This window comes from Polyodon spathula, chromosome 1 (genome assembly GCF_017654505.1).
Source record: "Polyodon spathula isolate WHYD16114869_AA chromosome 1, ASM1765450v1, whole genome shotgun sequence".
Classification (NCBI taxonomy): Eukaryota; Metazoa; Chordata; class Actinopteri; order Acipenseriformes; family Polyodontidae; genus Polyodon; species Polyodon spathula.
The window spans coordinates 94,392,502-94,416,301 of record NC_054534.1 but is presented as its reverse complement, the minus strand read 5'-3'; the positions used below and the strand labels follow the sequence as shown (position 1 = coordinate 94,416,301).

The window sequence follows — 23,800 nt, the reverse complement described above, 5'->3', positions numbered from 1 at the left end:
TGTTAAGGTGGTCCAATATTTTAGGTTACCATGTATTATTCCTGTTTGCAGTTTGACACCCAGGAGGATGAGAAACTCCTTCAAGCAGCCGATAAATTCCAAAAAGAAGCTGCTCTCAAGTTCCCGGGTCGTCAGTGCCTCACCACTGTTATTGATATTAATGGAAAGACTGTGTTTATCACTAGATATGTCAAGTCACTCAACCCTCCTCAGGAGCTGCTTGATGCATTTCCCAACAACCCCCAGGAAGCCTCTGTAAGCGCTGATTTCTATGCATCATTTTTTTGTGACCTGAGAAATAATATCAATATGAAATTATCAAGGTTGATTGCTTAGTTTTACTGCTTTTGACTCTGATTTAAGCCAGTTTATCTTGCCTTCACATTTAAGTCACACCATGTGCTGACCCCACTTAGCCTTAGACTTTGTGTGTGAGGCTCCACACTTGGTGTCCTAGTACCTCCTGAATTTATAGTGTGGTAGCAGTAGAAATTGGCTTGACCTTAGTCATAGTGATTAAACGTCTCTATGGGAAGTCTTTGTCAGTGTCTTGTCACTCCCTGTCAAAAGTTTGTCTAAGTTTTAATTTTTTACATTGACATGTTTGCGTGATATCCTACAGGAACTGGTGGCTCGCTTTGTTTCCCTTATTCCGTCCCTTCCTGACAGTGTGTCTTTTGCTGGAATTTGTGACTTGTGGAGCACCTGTGATGTGAGTATATCTTACTGATCAAATATTCTACATAGTAAGTGATCATTTTTAACCCTACTGTAAAAAAAATAAATAAAAAAATAAAAAATAGATGCTTTTCATTTTATTTTATAAGATAAATCATATGTCCATTCATACAGAGGTTGGACAGATACACTGGAAACATCTTGCTGCTCACTTTTTTGTGTAAAGGGGATGTTCCTAAATACAAATGGCATTTCCATAGTGAACATTGTAGGCCATTCTGCAAAACTGATATCACTTCCTTGAGTAATGGGGTAACCATTGTAGAATGGTCACATATTCCTCCACAACAAATTAAACATGGTCAGAATATATGACATCCTTGACTGTCCATGTCCTTGCACCCTCTTGACATACCTGCATACACCTAAAACAGACAATAAGTGTTATAAACTATGACTAAAACTGTGATTGCTCCACACAGATTTAGAGCAGCCAGGAATTAACGCAGTTGTTAGTTTGCAGATGACTACATTTTAACTAATTAAGACCCTAAGAAGGCAACACACTGACCAATGGAACAATGTGTTGTTTAAGGGAGTTTGTGTTTGTTTTACTTTATTGCAAACAAACGACATTGTAATGTGCTGAAATATTTAATTTAGCAATTCCTGGACCTTCTGGCAGGGGACGAAGAAGAACATGCTGTTTTGCTGTGCAATTATTTCCTGGCAATGGGCAAAAAGGCTTGGCTTATCATTGGAAATGCTATTCCTGAGGTGAGAAGGAATATAAAGTTACAAAGTATTGTGAGCTTTACAATAAGCGAAGGGGCACTTTTTTGTGTAATTTTTAAATTTAAGAATTTGGTATTGTATTTCACAACAGTATATATAGAATACTCAACGTAGACATTAACAGCCATCATGAATACTGGTTATAAAATCATAAACAGTTAAAGTTTCTCTTCTGGGATGTCTATGTTTTAAACAGTTGCTTTTTTTTTGGTCTATTAGAATCAAAGGTAAGCAATAACATTTGTTGTTATGTATTTTCTTCCATTCTCATAACTAGAAATATTGTCTTTCTATGCAGGGACCAACTGCATACATTTTGACTTATGAGCAGAGTCAGTATGTCATCTGGAACCCCAGCAGTGGACAATTTTATAGTCAATATGATACCTTCTGCCCACTGCAAAGCGTTGGCTGCCTAGTTAATGCTGATAATGTAAGTATTTAAAAAAAAAAAAAAAAAAAAAAAAAAGAAATCTTTAAAGCAATAATGGTACATGTCATCCTAGTTGTTTATATTGATCAGAACAATTGTTTTAAAATGATTTGTATGTGCTTGAATGGAGAAATAGCATTGTACTGTTTCTTTTTTTTCATATTGTGTGGCATCATGTAAAAAGCTCAAGCGAGAATAATGCTGATAATATGTTTCTTCCAGGTATGGTTTAACATACAGCAATACGACACACCAATGAGAATGAGCTTTGACATCAGCAAGTCCAAATTCTGGAAGCCTTTCTTCTCAAGAAGTTTTTCCCACCCAGGTCTCTCCAGTATCCAGGTATGGCACAGCCCAAAAATAATTGTTTACAGTGTAGTCCTGTAGTGAAGTTAGTCTGGTCACTGCCCATGTGAGGTTTTAATCTAGGACTCGTGACATCCACTTCTGAGTTTTTTTTCCATGGAGCATATGACTTTTCTTTATTCACCATTATATTAGTCAAAAGAAAGCAGCTGTAGCACCTTAGAGATTCTGATCACTGCAACTTCCTCAGCAAATCATACCTACTACCATGATACTTCAGTACAAATTATAAATGTAACTTACTTGATCACTTGCATCAATCAGAAACAGAAACAAAATTGTAAAATTCTTTCAATGTTCTCTTTTCCTTATTTCAGCCGGAAGAGTTGATGTATTGCCGCACAGATAAGGCTGCCGCGGCTGAACTGCAGGACAGGTAATTTCCACCAAGTATCAGAATGTATTTTTTGGTAAACAAAAATATTTAAAAATCTTACAATGTTTGTCTCATACAGGATAGAAAAGATTCTAAAGGAAAAGATCATGGAATGGCGGCCCAGGCATCCGACACGCTGGAACAGGTACTGCACATCGACTCTGAGGCAATTCTTGCCCAAACTGGAGCTGAATCACGGGAAGGACGTGGGAGATGACCACAGGATGGAGCTGCAAAGCCTGCTTGGAGACTACAGAGTGAGTAACCTTTGTAATGCAGACGAAAGACCAATTCAATGGACTGTTATGGTAGGAGATAAGTATAAGTATACATGCTTTTCCAATAAATCTTAAGAGAGGATTTCGGGTTCCTGAAATACAACATCCATTGAAAACAGTACAAACTGTTGTGTTGCAGTGTTGAATAACTTTGTAATGGTCAGACTGAACCAAAATATGTTAACCTTTTTTTTTTCTTTCAGATATCTGGATTTCCAATACAGATGTCTTTCTCTGAAATAAGGCCTGTCATTGAAGCAGTATACAGTACTGGTGTGCACAACATTGAAGTTTCTAATGTGGAATTTGCCCTGGCTGTGCATGTCCAACCTTACCCAAACAATGTCCTCTCAGTGTGGGTGTACGTGGCTTCACTCATCCGCAACCGATAGCTATGAACATCCTAGCTATCGAAGAGCTATGATGTTCTTTGATGAAGTCCAAACTCAGTATATTATATTTTCAGTTTTAGCTTTTTTTTTTTTTTAATGAAGGTAATACTTTGAGATGCAGATTACTTGCTATTTGGGTATTGTAGTGTATGAATATACAAGATGACTATAAAGAATGCCACTTTATCAGGATGTTGCACCAAAAGTTTCAAACCATGGAAGCATTGGCAATGATTTGACATCCCCAAACACCAGTAGTAAAAGGAATCTTCATATGGTACATCAATGCTAATAGGAATTATACGAGCTTCCACTATTGTGCTATGTTAAAGTACCTTATATATTTTTCAAATATGTTCCCCAGCTGGATTTTCTAGGACATGGTACAGTACTAAGGAATCCCACTCGATTACATCAAACACTTATTTTTAGAGATAACCTCAGAATAACCCCAGATAGGGCGATTTCCCTAGTGCTCAAAAAAACAACACAAAAAAAAAAAAAAAAAAAAAAAAAAAAAAAGCTCAAATAAAAATAAGGACTTTTTTTTTTTTCAATTTAAATACCACAGCTCAAAGTCCTAATTTTAATTCAAATGTTTATACACATTGACTACAATTTAATTTATTCTGATAAATATAACCATGTAAAGATGTTCTTTTTAGTGATGTTAAGAATGTTTTATTGTTATTTTTCTACACAAATGATAGCAAATTATTTTTATATTGGTACTAAACCCCATAACTATAGCACTAAAAACTGCAACATAATTTCTTCCTATTGTATGTGTCCTGAATTTTATGGGGTATGGTCCTAAAAAGAACACCTTTTGTATTTTTACCTTATTAAATTAAAAGATCAGTAGTTTACATTTAATCATGCACTCCCACAGAATATTAAATAAAACAAAGCTGTGACTACAGTATATTTAAGGATGGTTAAGTTTTGTCATAGTGTCACAATATATGCCTAAATACCAGATTGTCATTAAGGCAAAAGTGGGGGGTGGGGGCACTAACTCAGGCAGGGGTGAAATTACAAGCATATTAACATTAACTAGATAGATTAGGCATACTTAAAATTCAAAAGGTAGAGCACTTCACACAGTGAAATACAATTAAAAGTTGCTGCAGTATGTTGTCCACTTTTGTCATTTCAATTATTTTCACAAAACATTAAACTTTAAAGCTAGTGTGCAGTGCAAAAAAAGCACATCATGAAAAACCACTACAATAAATCACTACATTTAAAAAAAAAATTCAGTCCACTAAGTTAAATAGCTTTATATAATGTCGAGGGGTGTTCTCTTAGCTGGAGACTACTGTATTTTTAATACCCACACAAACAACATTTAAAGTTTTTTTTTTTTTTTTTATTTTATTTTATTTTTTTTAAAAACATGTACATGTATTTTTTTTTCTACTTGAAGGAAAACCAATACTTTAAATTCACTATTTGCATGTGGGCCAGCAGTTTTAGCAGTCTAGGTATGGCAATTAATTGTACAGCATTTATTTAAAGCTAAATAATAAAGCCTTTGAACTATACATTTGCATGCATCTATTTGGGGTTTATCCTTTTCAAATTTTAGCAAAAATATGAAAAATAATGAATTGTACCTCAGGTGGGTAAATTATTATTTTTTTTTTTTTTTTTTGAAGGTGAATTGCTATTGCTAAAAAAGTAAAATTCTGGGCATATATATCAATGGGGTTATTTTCCAAATGTGGGAAAACTAATAGTTAAATTATGGGTATTAATCTGATTGTGTAAATAACCTTAAAAGTCAGTTGTATTTTTTTCAGAAGTTTATTCAACATACATCTAAATTACCAAGCATTGAATATACCACTCCATATTGGACCCTTATTTTTCAACTACAGTATGTTTTTTAAATAACCATGTTCAAGATATTAACAAAACAACCTTTACTTACATATATTTTTCCTTATGTAATTAAAGCAGATTGAGATGAGGCAACATCTTTAACATAACTGTATTTTGAGAACAAAAGCTATCCCAAATCCATCCTTGTACAGGACATTTGAAGGATAATACATTGAATGTTATTCCTAGTGTAAAGTGCATGAAGTAAAGCCTGTACAGCTATGAGAAGCATACAGAAAGGGCGGGGGAGGAGTTCATTCCCCAGAACGGCAGCATGCTCTGAAACCACACTGCAGGTTCTGGCATCCACTGGCGGTATCCGCATGGGGACCTGTGTAGAAAGACATACAAGTATAATGCTGTCAGTGTCTAATTATGGGGACGTTCCCATATAAACTTACGCTGCTGTTCATTTTTTATGGTCTGGATACCTCTCTGTACAATGAACTGTTGATTAATCTATTTCAGAATATTCCTTGTCTTGTCAGCATCAGTCTTAGAATTCGCTTCTACCTAAAAATGAGACCCTGGTTTCCAAGGTAGTGTATTCAGACCTCACTACTTGTCTTTAACCATGGTATTTACTTACACATCATTAAGCATGTTTATACAATTTAGAACTGCACATGCTAAATTGTATAAAAAGAGGAGAGGCACACCAGGTTAATTACTTAAATCACACCAACAGAGCTTCCAGAGATATATAAAACAGCATTTGCGATAACTGTACAAATGGGTTTCAATCTTTGTTACTTATATGGGAGGTCAGTCACAGCAACATAGGTTTGTTTAAAAGACAGGTGGTTAGATGATGCATTCCTTTTTTTGGCTGATTGTAAAAACTTACTTTAAAACTGAAGCTCGAAAGAAAAGGTGCTCTTAAAACAAAAGCATTCATTAACCGTGTACAAGAGGTCTTGGCATTGTAATGGTGGTCATTTGAGATGACATAACCAGCCTGATTTAATAGAGGTACTTTTAAAATACAGATTCATAGTAACTAAAGGTTCCCACTACATCAATCTACTCAAATTACTAAACAGGAAGTTTAGAAATGAAATGTACAACACATGGTTTTCCCCATTTGATGCTGTGTCTTTGTAAAGTTCTAACAAATACTCTAATAGAACAGTGTAAAGGTGACCTTTGTACTGTGGGAATGCAAGAACACAAATGTTCTATTTGTGTGGTCGTCTAATGGTTAAAGGTTATCATACAAAATACAACTTAATAGCACAAAAACAAACATTTAAAAAAAAAAAAAAAAAAAACTTATTGTACCCCAATACAAGGTAACAGCAGTTAATGTAAAAGTGTAACTTGTTCTACTGTTGTATGGAGGTTACAACATACTGTAAGTGTTTTGTCATTGCTAAATTTACCTTTTAAACATCACAGGCTAAACCACACTGTACTAATCTTGGACTACCTAACCTAACTTTTATGTAAACATAGTCCAGATCAGACCCAATGGTCTGAAACCAGCCAACCAGCAGTTACAACATGGTCATAGTATCAACTTTGGGTTTCACCTTGAGTTAATGCTGGTGTCACCGAATCACTGTATCCGTAGGGGTGGTCACAGTTGGGTCTTCCATTCCTGGTTTAATTGTTCCATTCCTGGTTTAAAACTGTTTAATTGAACCAACTGACCCTCCATCCAAACCCTGAAGTAGTTCATTATCATATTTTTACCTGTTAAACCTGGAGTGGAATAGCCCTCCAGGATCGTGACTGGCCACCCCTGCTGTATTGTCTGCTTGTAAATTCCATACAGCGCTTTCTTGTTTTAAGGCAGTTCTTTATGGAACAGGTAATAAAGCGATATGGTTGTGGCTCCCATTTGCCCCCTAGCACTTCTATTCAAATTAAACATACATTTTACCTCTGGACCCCGACTACAGCTTTATATAAGGGGATCACTCTAGTTATTAACTGAATTGCCGGAACACCCGAGTACCTCAAGCAGGTGTTTAGTTTTCAACTGAACTGAATAATAATTGTTACACTAGAGCAGGTAGTACAAAATCATAGCATTTGCAGGATTATAGTGTCGATCAATAAAATCTGGTAACCAAACCAAACAGTTGTTTACAGAAACAGCTACCGTACACCTACAATTCTATAAAGAGGTCCACTTTGTACTTTTATCCTCAGATGAACAACCTACAATTACATTTCTCCTTTTCATTTTATAGCTAATTGAAATAACAAAACTGCACCACTCTCAATGTATTACTTACCTCCACTTACCTTTCCTCTTCAAAAAAAAAAAAAAAAAAGGTTTGTTTCCCAGTATTTGCTGTTAAATAAAATCACTGATTTTTAATGTTAGGCATGCAAATTTACTTAAACAGTAATGTTTCTAATCAGAACATTTATTGTGAACATTTGATAATACTGTTGGAGGACATGCAAATATCCTGTGTACCATTTTTTATCTGAGATGTCATTAAAAACAGATAGGAAGAATCTGTCTCAAAATTGAACTCCGGAAGTATTATAAATTTCACTGCTATTTAGGACTGTATTTAAGATAAACAGGTTACACAAAGATAGCAGATGCACTTAGTAATAATGTAATGTTTGGAATTATTTGCATAATAATGTTACAAAGTGAAATAAGTGCTCTAAACAGTGGCCACAGTACAGTATTTTACTATGTTTAGTGATGTTAATATGTGATATTAGTTAAGTACACAGTAAATGATGTCTATTTAGAAACTGCTGTTAAGATTTGAGCTACAGAAACTCATTACTTTGCTATACCACATATTTTCTGTATAGCAGTGTTGTCAACAAACACTACCCTTCAAGCACATGGATTTCTACTGCCCCTAATAATGCCATCTCTGAAAAGAGTCCTGATAAAAAGTAAAAGGCCTTGCACAATTTGCAAAACTTCATTTTTCAGGTCAATAGTTTAGAAATGTTTGATACTTTCTTGCAACTGGTTTTCTTTAAGGTTTTAACTATTTATTTTTTATTGTAACTAACTTGAATATTGTTAGATTGCCATCATTCCCTTATTTTAATTTCCTTTTTTTTTTTTTTTTACCACAACGAAACCAAAATGGTAGTAAATACTGTAACACTATGTAGAAAAGTGTTTATCATCATTATTTACCTCTCTTATGATTAGAGCTTAAAGTTTTCGATTTTTAAATGATAACCGAAAAAAACACCCGGACACACATTAGAAAACTAGGAATATACAGGAGTTAGTAGTTCTTGGAGATAGGATGGCCCTAATCCATAAAGGGCCTTATAAGTTATTACAGCAAATATAAAATCAATTCTGCAGCTCACTGGTAACCAATGTAAGGACCTAAGCACTAGAGTAATGTGTTGAGAACAACAAGTATGAGAAAGCAGCCTGGCACCTGCACTCTGAACAGCCTGAAGCCTTCTAAGTTTGTGGCAGGTATACCAACAAAGAATTGCAATAATCAAGATGAGGTTGTTTTTTTTTTTTTTTTTTTTTTTAAAACAGATAAATGTGGGTTTGGCAACATATTTTAAATAATGTCAATCATTCACTATTTTCTTTCTAGATAAAAAAAAGCGGCTTTCCAAAGGCAGGCAGTGTGCAAAGACACTGCAACTGATTGTTTTAGGAGTAGTGTACATAACGCTTTGTTACCGTTAATGTTGTCACAATAATAGAAGTGCTCATCGTTTAGAGCAGGACAAGCAGAGACCAACTCCTGAAGTCCAACTTCAGTAATGAACAGGCAGCCAGAAAGATTGAGATGTTCCAAACGAGGAAGACCGCCATGCAAGGAGAGGGCTCTGGAAGAAGCAGAAGAAAAAGCTATTAAAACACAAACCAATCAGAATTCTTGGCAGGCTCTCGCTCTGCTTCAAATTAACAATATAATATTTTCAGTCAATCTTTAACAATTCCTGGTGTTTTCGTCCATGTCCCAGTCACTTTAGTAAAAAAAGGTAAGATGGATCAAAGCTGTTGTAAAATTGACAAAATCGACTACCGACAGCTGAAGGCACGGCTAAATCCCTTTGATGGAAAACCTTGAGCTTGTTTTTCATGCATCAACCCCACCCCATATATATCTATATATATCTATATATATATATATATATCATTTTTTTTTTTGGGGGGGGTAAAAGTAAAAAGATGTTATGTTAAATTGAATAACAAAAAATATTTAACTAACGTAGTGAATGAAACAAACCCCTTGGTCAACTTAGGATACAAGGTGTATGAGAAAATGCCTTTAAAAAATGACCATGTTTCCTTTTTTAAAAATGCATTATCATTCCCGCTGTACAATCTGGAAATGAAGGAAAGGCTATGATTATGGCACTATCTTTAATGTTGAACAGACATGGCATTGGACTGTCAGCAAACATATCAATAAAAAATATTTATTTTAGCAGTTGTCCAAAACCATGCCATATTCTGTGGAAATTGATTGGTCAAAGGTCTCTGGAAACATTTTCACAAACCAGGACCCACTTCGGGAAACATCCAGAAAGTTTCCTTCTGTATGCAGAGCTTAAATACTTTACAGCAGTGTATTCTAGGAGCTGGGTTTTTACCTTAGCCCAAGATCTGTGATCTGATAACATCCAGACAAACTCAGAAACTTCAGAGCACGCCTGACTTTGGGTTGATTTGTCCTTTTTTCACTCCCAGAACAAGCCATGTCCTTCTCCTCTGTCTGTCTAGTCCTTAACATTTTATTGCACAGAGCAGAGGGTTCTGGGAGTGTTTCAATAGTCCTTAGTGCTGTATCAGAACAGCAGAATGAATGGCCACAAAGTGCTGAGGAAGCAGGAGAGGTAAGCTGCTGCCTATAGGCACTAGTCCTTAAGCCACGATTGTTGTTTCTGCAACAGCAAGAAGCTAAACTGGAAGTGCTGCCTGCTGGTGGAGCGTCTACAAGACGAAGACCCTCAGCGCTTGTTTGCCTCCACTCAGCCGCATCCTCAATATCGACCAGGTTTGCTCGGTTTATCACCCAGACCCGTGAGGATACGCTCACTGCACTTCCGGGTTTGCCTTTAAAGAGAAGTGTCTGATGCCCACACATACGGAGACCGCATTCAGTGCTGGCCTGCAGGCTGATCTGTTGATGCGCCTTTAAGATCTTTGCACAATTGTTTTGACAATTCTTAGTAATTCCCTCTTTTCCATCTGGCATTGTGAGATCTCCAAGAGCCTTGGACAGTTTCTCCAATGCCACATCTGTGATCTTCTCACAGCCAGACAGGTCCAGGTGTTCCAGCGCCTGGCAACTCCCAACTGTCGACCAGCTATGATAAAATCCAGAAGACAACACAAGTGGGATTATTATTTTTTTTATTACAAAAATTTCTACACACCAATTGCTTCACACATAGTTGCACATACAAGGAAGTGATAGGGCAATGATTTACCTGTCAAATGAAGAGTTTTAACTCCAACTGTTTTACTCCATCAATTATTATATATATATATATATATATATATTTAATTCATATATGTTTGTGTATGTTTATATCATGATTTTATGCAGTCAATAAAACAATTATGCAGCTTTAATCCAGAGTTACTAAAATAAATCAACTATTGCTACACACATGGAAACAGTAAAAATTATTTACCAGTACCTGTCAAATGCCGAGTCAGTAATGTCTGTCTGCGTGAGATCTAAGTGTGTTAAGTTTGGACAAAGTTCAAGCATTTGTCGTATCTGAAATACAAAACAAATAAACCTCTCACTATTTTACCAATGCCATAACAATTGAGTTTTCTTTTTTAAAATATTTGTTTTATTTTTTATTTTGTAGTTCATACCATTTTACTGGAGAGAGCAGAGCTGTATGCCAGGATGAGAGACTTCACAGACAGTCCGACCACTGGAAGCAGATTTTTAATCATCCCATTAAGCAAGTGCTTCTCTCTCTGTGCAATGTTAACAGCTGGGGAATTTTCTGCAGCCTCCTCTGAAAAAACAAACAGCGATTATACACTGATGTTCTCCACACCTTTTAAAACAAAAGCAAATCAATGGAAATTAAAGAAATATTGTATGTACTTTGTTCTTGTTTACTGCATAACACATTTCTGTAAATATGTTTATTATACCATTACTGGTGTTTTTTTTTTTTTTTTTTTTTTTTTGTTTTGTTTTTTTTTTTAAATTTAGTGGTCGCCAATTATTTTTTGTATTTTCTCCCAATTTAGAATATCAAATTATTTTTAGCCTCAGCTCACCGCTACCACACCCGCGTCCTCCGAAGCGTGTGCTGCAGGCCAACCGCTTCTTTTCACACTGCAGACTCACCATGCAGCCACCTCAGCTACAGCGTCGGAGGACAACGCAGCTCTGGGCAGCTTACAGTCAAGCCCGCAGGCGCCCGGCCAGACTACAGGGGTCGCTGGTGCACGGTGAGCTGAGAACACCCTGGCGGACCTAAGCCGCTCAGCCAATTGTGCACCATCCACGGTTGGCAGTGGAATAGCCTGCACACGAACCAGTGACGTCCAGGCTACATGGCTTATCTTACGCTCCACTTGGGAGCCCCATTATTGGTGTTCTTAAGAATCATCATCCAGTAATTTCTGCACTGATGGATATTTCTCATGTGATGTTTAATAAAGTCAACAACATATTTAACCTTGCTACTTTTTCCTATATAAACCACCAAAAGATAAACTGCTACTAACTCCCAGCCTAGACTCACCAGATTCATCAATATCTGCATCTTCATCCCATTCCTGATAGGCTTTGCTCTCATCTTCTCGATTTTTTACCCAGTCATCATCGGGCTCCAGGTCCAGCTCTCCAGGCGGGCAGCTATAATAATCACCTGGACAAAAATAAATTAAATAAGTAAATAAAATCATAAGCAAAGGTACAGCTTGTGTAAAAATGATTTTCTGACCAGTAGCACAAAATTCTATTTTATTTTTTGTCAATACCCTCTTTTGACCTAGCTAGGTCCAATTCTGGTTGAACCCAGCCACCTCCAACCCCAGATCCAAATCCTGCACACCCTTAAGGAATATTTTAACCTCAACATTTATAAACAGACTAGCAGTACTTCTCACACATGTCCTGGATTAAGATGCAAAATGATGTTCCAAGTTAGAACAGTCTTTTAAAAATCTAATTTAGTTTCTGTTTGAAAGGCATCTTTTGTGAACTAAGCCGTAAAGTTAAGCACACACAAATTCAGAAATATATATTTTATTTACAAATAGATGAGTGGAGTCAATTTTTAAGCTCATCTTGTGACTGAAATAAGCAGCTCTAGAAGACAAATGGTTTTTGTACATCAATGTTGTTGAATGAAAACATTCGAGTATTTCGTGAACTGTTTGTTACACACAAATGATATTTGCATAAAATACTAAAAATCAGAAGATGGTGATGCAACTAGCTATATATATATGTTGTATGAACCAGTGTTTAGATTTAAAAGATTAGACCATGAACTCCATAGAAATTGTCATTAGAGCAACAGTAGCTTTCAAAAAGCCATAAAGAAAAACCCAGTTGATCTTTACCTCTGGCCCAGTGGACAGGATGGAGATGCTTCCAAAGAGATCCAGTTTTAGTGAGTTCTGACCAATCTGTACAGACCTGGCTACAGCGACACAGCTCCACTGGGCTGAGATACCTGAATACCTTCAGAATTACCTCAGGAGGAAGGTGGGAAACATGAACAGATTGTGTGTCCTTCTCAAAGCCTGCAAAACAGAAATCCCACTAAAAGATGACGATACAATACACAGCAATAAATTGCACATACTTCCGAGAAAGTTTGTGAACCCCTTAGGATTTCCACATATTTCAAACCTAATTTAACAAAAGAAAACCCTGCGCTCAAAAAAGCATCACAAAAAGCAGCAACACAATACGATGCGTAGACCAAACGGATATAGTGAAAAAATGAGAAACGGTCCGCACTCAAAGATTTTTCATTTGAAAAGAATTCATTTAATTTCTAAAACATATTGAGAATAATTAACACAAAGAAAAGAAACACACGTTTCGCCCATAAAATGTTATTAGATCTTAACCTAAGTCCTAATAATAGATAACCTATTTAAACAAATGACACAAAAACATGATACTTTTTCAACATTTATTTATCCACAAATGATTCAACATTCACTATCTATGTATGAAAAAGTATGTGAACCTTTAGATTCAGTAACTGATGGCACCCCCTTAAGCAGCAATGACTTTAACTAAGCATTTCCTGTATATGTTGGTCAGTCTCTCATATCGGTTTTAAGGAATTTTAGCCCATTCCTCCTTACAGAACTGCTTCAACTCGGTGACATTTGAGGGCTTCCTTGCGTGGACAGCTCGCTTTCAGGTCCTGCCACAACATTTCAATTGGGTTTAGGATCACTGTCTTGCTGCATGACCCACTTTCGGTTCAGCTTCAGCTCACGGATGGATGGCCTGACATTCTCCTCTAGAATCTTCCGATACAATCCAGAATTCATGGTTGTGTCAATGATGGCAAGCCATCCAGGTCCTGAGGCAGTAAAGCAGTCCCAAACCATCACACTCCCACCACCATGCTTGACGGTTGGGATGAAGTTCTTCTGTTCGAACTCAGTGTTTGGTTTTCGCCAAAGTTTCTCACAGAGGCCAAAAAGTTCTACCTTTGACTCGTTTGTCCAGAGAACACTGCTTCTGAAGTCTTGTGGATCATCTATGTGCTCTTTGGTGAACTTCATACTGGCAGGAATGCTCTTTTTAGAGAGCAGTGGTTTACTCCTGGCTATCCTTCAATGAACACCATTCTTGTTCAGTCTTTTTATGATAGTTGAGGGATGAACACTCACATTGGCAAAGGTGAGAGTGACTTGCAGATCCTTGGATGTTACTCTGGGGTTCTTTGTGACTTCTTTGATGATTTTTCGATTTGTTCTTGGAGAGATTTTGGTAGGACGACTGCTCCTGGGTAGAGACTGTGGTCTTGAACTTCCTCCATCTGTAGATCTGTCTGCTAGTGGATTGGTGGAGCCCAAAATTCTTGGAAATGGTTTTGTAACCCTTTCTAGGCTGATGAGCATCAATAACTGTTTTTCTGAGGTCCTCAGAGATTTCTTTTGATCGTGGCATGACATGTTACCACACACCTGTATAGTGAAGACCAAAGTTTCTGATCTTTATATAGGGTGGGGCCTCCCTGAAGATCTACCTAATTTAATATCTAATTTATACATAATTTTGTTTCAAAAGACATGGAATAGGTTAATATAAACCTTATTGGATATTTAAGAAAAGACTGGTTTTGATTCAAGCGGCTATCATGGTAAAACTATGGAATTTCCATAATTATCACTGGGGTTCACAAACTTTCTCAGCCTGTAGAATAAAGAACCAGTTTTTAAATTAAATTAAACAGTACATACACAGTTTGAGTAATTCATAATCAGAATGAGATACCATGGGTCAGCTTTCTTATTTTTGTAACACCAAAATACAACTGGCACCAAGGTAGAAGACAAACAACAGTCCACTCTGGAATAATTGAGTCTTTAAAATGAACCTTTTGTGTTAATTTTGTTTGTTTCTAGTTTTGTAGATTTATTTTACTTTGTAAACTGCATTGTGGTTTAAATATCTTAAAACATCTGGCCCCATATGTCATGTGTTGAAAATTAAACTTGGAAACATTCTTTGTGTACCTTACCTAGGCCATGTATCGTACAAAAAAAAAAAGTTTATACGCACGTAACCCACCTATATACCATAAGTTTCTTGCAGATAACATTTGATTGATTTGTGAATTCAATAATGTGTCTTAATGCAAGCATTTGTTTTGTTAAATTACTTGTGAATTCAAATACAATGCTGTATTTCATATTGGCATTTCGTATTGGCCAATTGCTTATTAATGTACCACAGTTCCAGTATGCTGTTCAAATACCCAATTGATTATACACGACAATCTCTAATTACTTCTTGTTGGTGCAGAACAAGCAGAACTGGTTGATTTACAAGAAAAGTTAACGTTGCCTAGCACTGAGATCTTCACTGCTGCAGTTCAACAAGGTTAAAAGACCTTTTAAAAAGAAATTCCCTTTTCAGTTGTACAATGTGTAAATAGTCAGCACTCACAAATCCGACCCTATAACATGACTCTTTAAATTGTGTTTTATTTTTTCCTCAAAATGAGGGTGGGAGTCTAAAATCTGAAGGAATACGATATTTAATAGCAAGAAACACCTTTGTTTTTCAACTTTGTAAAAACTGAAAGCATATAATTAGTTCCCATTTGGAGAATCCTAACAATCCTAAAAGTTATGGAGGTAAGAGTGTGCATTAGAGAAAGATAAAAAAAAAAAAAATTAGCCCAAGTCTGCTTTAACTTTGAAAAGAACACCTGGGGCATTATTGTTTGTAATTATTATCTTCCACAAGGTGTTCTGTTGAAGGTTTAACACAATACCCTCACCATTTCCTGGTCATTATCGCCACCAAACTGCTTACCTTCATCCACTTTCTCATCTGCAGAGTACTTGAACACTTTGTGAAGTTCCTCAGCTTGGTTCCACAGGCTTAGCCCCTTTAACAGCTCCATTGTGTCCCAGCTCCTCTGTGAGCTATGCTGAGCAATCACCACCTTCTTGATATCCTTCAGCTCTTCATAGGTGAAATACTCCATCAGCATCGGCTGGAACACCTTGCATTACAAACAACTGAATGCAACTGGAATTTTGTTTGAGATGATGTGCATGTTTAAATATCTTTCTTTTTTAAACTTTAAATGAAAATGACCATGCCGTGTTAATAACGTGTTTTAGTATTTTTTTTTTTTTCACTTTTCACAAATTATAAATTCTTAATTAACATGGTTAGAGAATTTACAAAAAAACAAATCTAGTGACCACGTGAGAGTCCAGATAAATATTTAAAAAATAATTCTAAAAAATGCACTAACATTTTCAAAAATACCCAAAACATTTGTTTCAGTCCCCCTATTTCCAATGAAATACATTTTAAGTTGCTATCCTAACCCATATAAAAAGGCCCTTACCCAGTACTACAGTTTAACACTTCCCAAACATTTCTGTAACAAAACAGTTCACAAATCCACAACCAGTATTTTAACTGTGTATTATGCATCACTCCTATGTACATACAATCTGACAGTTGTGAAACAGATCACTCCTGGTGAAACAATTTAATGACAAGAATACATGATGAAACTTAAACTCTGATGTAACACACATACCTCCTCCTCCTCTTTCATGTGAGGCAGGAAATCCTGAGTAAACTCTTCCAGCCTCTCCTTCAATTGCTTTGCGTAGTTCAGCTGTTCATACTCATTCTAAAAAAGAATATAAACAGCATCCAGTGATTAACTTGAAGGGACTGCAGACCCTTGAATGCATTAGATTATCTCAAAGGCAATTTTAAAAAAAAGGTAAAAGCATTAACGTGTCAATAAATGCCTTGGCCAACACAGAATTTATCTATTACTGAATGCCTTCTGACCAGTAGTCAAATCTGAAAAGTAGATATAAAGTTAAGCAATCAGTTTACTGGCTGCAATCTCCTTCATGTTCTGTTTGGTATCGGTTTGCATATTAATATTAATGCGGTTTAAGTAAAAATAATTACACCTTGACTGCCGACAATACTGTATTGTATGAGCTCATTTTTTGTAAAATACCTCTATTTTGTAGTCCCTTGTGTTAAATTGGATAAACATAGTTTTAATATTGTGCAATGGTGCATTCTAACCATCTGTTACCCATTGCTACAGTATTGGTATCACCCTGCAATTTTAAGAATGCCTGTGTGTGTGTTTTTTTTTTTTTTTTTTTTTTTTTAATTATTATTATTTGTCAGGAGCTTGAGTAATTTAACGCTATAGAAATGATTATGCGATTAGTAAATTTTCTAAATGATTTGAAACACTTTTCTAATCGATTATTTGAATAAACGATTACAGGTTCCCTGTGGTCAGTGACTTAACATCTCTGCCCTGGCTGTAAATAACAAATCTGATTGATCAGCAACATGAAAAAGATGATTACCATGATGCACATTTGGATTGCATAACTTATGCTTAAGAATTCCCTTAGAAAGTTTAATTGCAAATGTTTCACTGTTGTGTGATAATTCTACAAATAGCATACTGTACCTGTTCAATAGTTTACTGTACGGCAACAATACATTTTACTGTGTTTACTTGCTTTGCATCTAAATTATCCACATAAACAGAAGACTGTGTGTGTTTTTAACCCTGCTTGTCAAAAAAGATTAAATTAGTTAATAGTAAACTCTGCAGTCAGCACCAAAGAACAAACACTATAAAGCTATAACTAGTTTTATCCTTGTGAAAATGTAAAATACACCTAACTGAACACAGAGCTGTGAACTCTGGCTTTATTCCATATTGGCTTTTGGTCTGAAGATTTCCCAATCCTTTCCCAGCAGCACACTTGTTAGCTAAGCAATTTCTCAGAAAAGTACACCCATAATGAAACATCTGTAACAAGGGTGTTATTTGACAGGGGGGGGGGGGGCGAATGCTCATTCAATTTTCATCCCTGGCAGGAATAACAGATTTTGCACTTACAATGTTATTCTGCTAAAAAATGACATTTATACAGATAATAACAACCAAATAAATCTTTGCTTCACCTCGTGCAGCGCACTACCTTGTTGGCTCTCAGCATCTCTAAAGACTTTCACACTGGCACGCTCTACCCGACTCGTGATCCAGTGTCATGCAAGCAAGCTACACAATTTCACTTTTTGAAGAAGCAGGTATCGACTTGAGACAGAAGCAAGTACACAACGTGCGTACGTAATGCACCAGATGCAGCTTGATACCAACACTTAATCAAATAATGAGTTAGATTCTCAATTACTGTTCTGCTCCTCTGACTTTAAGCAGCATCTCAGGTTTAGCATTTGAATAGCTTTTTGTCAGCAAGCACTTTTCTTAGCTTGTTTGCAAGGATTCCTTCAATAAAATCTACTTACATGTCTAAGTAATAGTCGCCTTATTAATGACCTAATGAAGTTAACTGCTCTTTGTCGAACTCGCTCTTACATGCAATTATTTACTGTAGTCTCTGTTTTTTGCTCTTATTTGAGTTTGATCTTTCACTACTGATTTTATTGCACTTTACAACTGCTCGTATCTGTAATATGATACTTTAATGTGGTAAGGCCAAATTTCTTTTTTTTTTTTTTTTTTTTTTTTTTTTTTTTTAAAGTGTGGTTCGGGTTAACCGACCGTCATTATTTTTTTTCCACCTGACCCTAAACATTTTTTTTTGCTGATAAGGGGCTACAATTTTCGATATTAATCTGAAAAACTGATCAATGTGCATGGCCTCGTTTTCGCTCATGTGATTTTCCAGAAACATTTAACAGAAATGTTTAAAAAATGCAACCACATTACAATTTGCACAAAACATTATGGATGTAAATACTGTATTCCAAAATTATTACAAAATGTTCTGATCAGCTGAATAACTTTGAAAAGTCTTCACGGCTGTCATAAACAATTTTCCTGGATTGAAAGCACTTAAATGTACGTGTGTGAACTGTAAAGGAATACTTTAACATCAAAACCATTTCAGCTGATGCCTTTCAAATACTGTTCCACGAAAAAAAGTTGAGCAGGTAGGTAATTTATTTTAAAGTTCCCTAGCAATCCAATTAACACACACATTTTAACATCCATTTAACTGCTGTCTAACTACTAAAACGTACAGAAATATCTGAAAGTGAAAGCAACTTTAATATCTTACCTACTGTATTACTATAACTCCCATGTTTTTTTTTTTTATATTTTCATCTCAACATGTTAAATGTACACAAAGCCAGAAAAAACTATATATATTTTTTTTATATATATATAATATATATATATATATATATATATATATATATATATATATATATATATATATATATATATATACACACACATACACACACACACAATACCAGTCAAAAGTCTGAGTACACCTGCTTGAAACCAGGTTTTTCATGATTATCTATGCTTTTAAATGTATAAACTTGTCTATAAACACTTAATGTTTAATTATGAGATATGTGTACTTATATAAGCCGATAATCATAAGTGAATTGCATTCAAAAATGTAATTTTTAAATGAAAATGTAAATCTTGTCAATTTCAATGAAATGGTCACCCAAAGCAAGAGGATTTCAGTCTGAAGTCCAAGTCAGTTGAAAGTCTAAAACATGTATAACACTGGCCTAAGTATAAAAGTGTATTAATTAGATGTTCTCGGAGTTAACTAGCATGTAACCTAATTAACCTTTTGTCACCAATTATTGTTAACAGGTGAGGGTCCATGATTACTACAAATATAGGTAGCATAGGCACAAGTTTGTCATTTCTGAATGTAAGGGAACAGAAAATGGCAAAATACACTCAGTTAAGCAAAGAAAAAAGGCAGTCTGTAATTACTTTAAGAAATGAAGGTCAATCTTTAAGACATATCGCAAGAACTTTGCAAGTGTCTCTACCTGCTGTGGCCAAGACCATCAAACAATTCGAAGAAACTGGCACTCATGAGGACCGAACAAGCACAGGCAGGCCAAGGGTGACCTCAGAATCAGAGAACAAGTTCATTCGAGTGACAAGTCTGCAAAACCGGCGATTAACTGCCCCTGAAATACAAGCTCAGCTAAATGCTACTAGAAGTACAGATGCTTCAACATCAACTGTTCAGAGGAGATTGTGTGAAGCTGGCCTAACTGGAAGAATTGCTGCAAAGAAACCATTGTTAAGAGTGCAGAATAAGAGGAAGAGACTTGCCTGAGCCAAAAAACATAGAAACTGGACGTTTGAGGAGTGAAAGTCAGTCTTATGGACCAATGAGTCAAAATTTGAAATATTTCGGTCCAACCGCCAAGTATTTGTAAGATGCAGAGAGGGTGAGCGCATGAGTTCTGTATGTGTGGTTCCCACTGTCAAGCATGGAGGAGGCAGTGTGATGGTCTGGGGTTGCTTTGTTGGTGACAGAGTTGGTGATCTTTACCAAGTGCATGGCAAGCTCAACCAGCATGGCTATCATAGCATTCTTCAGAGACATGTCAATCCATCAGGATTACGGCTAGTTGGGCAGTCCTTCATTCTTCAGCAACATAATGACCAAAAACACACCTCAAAGTTGTGCAAGAACTATCTGGCGAAGAAGGAAAGTGAAGGACAATGTTGAATGTTGATTTGTCGACTTCAATACGGATTTGTTGACAGTGACGTGTACATGGACACAGGATGAGCTGTATTGGGGCTTGTAGTTTATATCAAATTTATATAAGGTATCTTTTCTTATGAAAGCTTTTTTTTTATTTTTTATTTTTTTGCATAGGCCTAATAAGCTTGCTTTTAGTTAAAACAAATAACTGGGCTATTTTTTAAGTGACTTTGGACTATAAACACAGCAGAAATTTGGCAACCCTGGTGAACGGGTCCTAAATTAAGTTCAGAGTTATTTGGTTTAAACATCAATATTAGTAACCGGACAACCAAGAAGCTGGTAGGTGGGAAAGTAATTAAAATACAACAAAACAAAAATGTAGCCTAAAATCATTTTGAAAATCAAAATATAAAAATTACCTTGACAAACAGTTTTCCCAGTACTTTGTACAAATGTTTTATCAGTACGCAGAAATATAATTAAAATAACCCTTTCACCCTTTGCAGGAAATTAAATCACTGTGCACAAATTTTCAGAAACTCGCCCATCTCACTAACACGCCTGTATGCAGACATTATTCTTGAAAATGTTTCTTTGTTATGGCTTATCCCAGAAGGTTGAGCTGCAAGGTTAGGTCTATTTACCAAGATACATATTCAATATAGAACACAGTAAAACATTGCAATCCAAACGCGGGACTCAGCGTCTTCGGAAACAGGAACCATTTATTCAATACCAGCAACCAAGTTAGTTCTGCCTGCTCTACAGGCTGTGTTCTGCAGTGCCCAGTGCTGAGCGGGGAAATACAGGGGGTTCAATTTATTGATATTCAGATTTGCAATGTTTTTTTTTTTTTAATGCATACTGTATATATACTAGTTCACTTTGACCTGGTTAATCTAACATTTTTAAGTTGTCAAAACTGAAATACGACAGATTTCAGATATTAATGTTGTTGAAGCTGACACCCTGGGATCCTTCAAGAAGCTGCTTGATGAGATTCTGGGATCAATAAGCTACTAACAACCAAACAAGCAACGTTTGTAAACTTTCTTATGTTCTTATTTAGAAATAGTAGTAACAGGTATTATTTATTTAATACCTACAAGTTTCCCAAATACAAACCTACATTAGCAAAATGCAAATATTTACATATTTCGTTTCTTAACTTTTCAGCACAATGATATAGAAATAATGTGTGTGGCAGACAGCGCTCACTTCTTATAAGACAGTTCCACTATCTAAACAGATTAATTGATGTCTAATAGCCAGAATCTAACAACGTCGCCTTTTCTGTCCTGTGTGTTATTTCGGAGGGAGGGAGTCATAAACTAAACAAGTCTATAACCAACTAAACACTCAATAAGTCTATATGTTATTTGGGTCACTAAGAAAACAAATCCAAGCATGGGACCAAGAATGTGTTAAATATCATAAAATATGACAATTGTTTATGGGCGATGCAAGTAGGAAGGTAAATGTATAATCTCACCTTAACATTCTTCAGTCCCTTTTCAAAGAGACTGAGCATTTCGGAGAGCTTGTTGTCCGAATGAACGTTATAAATAGTTCTGCAGCGTTGCTGCAGCAAACCAATAATGTATTCGTTTTCAATTTGCTCGTGCATCTTGAACTCCTTGAATGTGTCACACAGCGACCGCAGAAATGATCGGAAGTCATTGTTGTTTGAAAAGTTGGTCTTCGACAGCTACAGTGCAGTACAGGAAAACATGATAATTTGTGGTTAAACAGCCAATGTTAAACACCATACACTTTTGAGAACCAATAACTAACGTACTACAATTAGAAACTATACATAACCTAAATTATACAAATGTTCTATTCATTTAATCATTAATTATTAAACACTGTGTATACACGTAATTGGCTGAACATAGAAGTGCCAGGATGTGACACACTAAAATGCTATTGAGCAGTTTATTTGCAGATCACCTTTTTCGTAATGTTTATAAAATACAAGCATTAGTCTTTACACAGACACTGGTTAAAATTACAGTCTTATCTATTGGTGTTTTATACAGTACTAAAAAAGTTAACCCTTAAATATTTGAAAGAAGAAAAATGCCCACATTTCACAGAATAGAAACAGCTAGATATTAATCATGCACTGGAGAGGCACTGTGCAAGACAGAAAGTAAAATGTATCTATCTATATCTATATATCTATAACTATATATATCTATAACTATATATAACTATATATATGATAATATAGATATTACTATATATATAATTATAATATATATATATATATATATATATATAATATATTTCTGCCGAATGATTTTAGTGGCTTAAAAAAAAATCTGTAACATACTATTTCCGTTATGAACTATCACTTTAGAGGTACACTACTGGAATGGGTTGTGGGTTTCGATTTATACATGTAACGTTATAGATTTTGTATTGTGTTTGTACAGATTTACAAGATTTAATTTATGTTATTTAAAAATGAGTTGAAATATTTATTTAAATCTGTATTCGTATATTTCTAACCTTGTTAGAAGGGTTGACAAGCAACACTACGCAGAAAAAAAAAAAAAAAAACTAAAACAAACCAAAAACCTTCTTAATTTAAAACTAGTCCCCACACATAACAAAACAGTATGTTACTTCACACTGCACTTTAGCAATCTTTAGTTCAAAATAGTAACATGTACATATAATCAAATACGTAGCAGGACCGAAGACGTAAACAAATATTCTCCTTTGCTCTGTCGGGTAGATTAAGCTTCCGTTTGTTTTGTTTTTTTAACCTCGTTAAATAAATTAGTCAACCGTGAGGACTCACCTTCTCACAATAAACACCGACCAGATGTTTCATCCGCCAGTGCGGGCCTGTAAAGACATCAACTTCTTCTGGAAAAGGAGCCATTTTCACTCCTCCAGGGAGACAGCGCTGCTCTGCTACATAGAGGTGCGTTCGGATTTCCGATAGGTGAAGCTTGATAGGAAGGAGCCATACTCACTCCACTGTCATGTGACCGGCGAGCAAACAAGGCTACGTGATACATTGCGCATACACTTCATAAATACAACACAATCCACTCAGCCAAATGGGAAAAGTGTCAATGCGCGATCTAAGCCTGATTCATTGATTCATTTATGAAGAAGACTTAAAAAAAAAAAAAAAAAAAATCTTTAAAAAACTCATGAGCCTAAACGTGTTGTTAAAGTAAGGATACGCCATTTTTTTTTTTTTTTATGTTCTCATAAACACAACGTAAATAAAATGTAAGGTACAAATATAATTTATGGTTTTGAGTTACACTTACTGATCAAAAATGATCAGTATAATGCCTGATGATAATGTGTGTCTGTTTCTTACAGAGGCTGCCACCACCCTCTTGCTCTGAATAAGATTATTCACCTCTTTCCCTTGTATACCCGTCTTAA

General features: G+C 35.6%; 2 protein-coding genes across 2 annotated transcripts in view; one reads left to right on the top strand and one right to left on the bottom strand.

Moving 5' to 3' along the window:
• Positions 1 to 4,472, top strand: part of cc2d2a (coiled-coil and C2 domain containing 2A) — a 29,499-nt gene extending 25,027 nt beyond the window's left edge. The window contains 8 exon segments of the mRNA XM_041266666.1: positions 52 to 255; positions 623 to 712; positions 1,342 to 1,455; positions 1,772 to 1,906; positions 2,129 to 2,251; positions 2,593 to 2,651; positions 2,731 to 2,908; positions 3,133 to 4,472. Coding sequence (XP_041122600.1) covers positions 52 to 255; positions 623 to 712; positions 1,342 to 1,455; positions 1,772 to 1,906; positions 2,129 to 2,251; positions 2,593 to 2,651; positions 2,731 to 2,908; positions 3,133 to 3,321 — 1,092 coding nt within the window. The 3' untranslated portion in view covers positions 3,322 to 4,472.
• Positions 4,473 to 5,114: 642 nt separating this feature from the next.
• On the bottom strand, positions 5,115 to 23,324 carry LOC121324588 (F-box/LRR-repeat protein 5-like). The gene is made up of 11 exons (XM_041266656.1): positions 23,196 to 23,324; positions 21,876 to 22,091; positions 16,423 to 16,518; positions 15,678 to 15,870; positions 12,728 to 12,910; positions 11,902 to 12,027; positions 11,012 to 11,160; positions 10,825 to 10,907; positions 9,772 to 10,488; positions 8,852 to 9,000; positions 5,115 to 5,539 (listed from the first exon to the last, which is right to left on the bottom strand). Exons 1-11 carry the CDS (start codon positions 23,277 to 23,279, stop codon positions 5,463 to 5,465), a joined length of 2,073 nt encoding a protein of 690 aa, XP_041122590.1. The 5' UTR covers positions 23,280 to 23,324; the 3' UTR covers positions 5,115 to 5,462.
• Positions 23,325 to 23,800: the final 476 nt, after the last annotated feature.

Coding starts and splice junctions, on each gene's coding strand:
- LOC121324588 (XM_041266656.1), bottom strand. CDS start 23,279: ATGGCTCCTTTTCCAGAAGAAGTTGATGTCTTTACAGGCCCGCACTGG. Junction 12,028..12,727: donor TCCTGTCCACTGGGCCAGAG/GTAAAGATCAAC, acceptor ATTTTTGTCCAG/GTGATTATTATAGCTGCCCG. Junction 10,489..10,824: donor ACTGACTCGGCATTTGACAG/GTACTGGTAAAT, acceptor ATTTTATCATAG/CTGGTCGACAGTTGGGAGTT.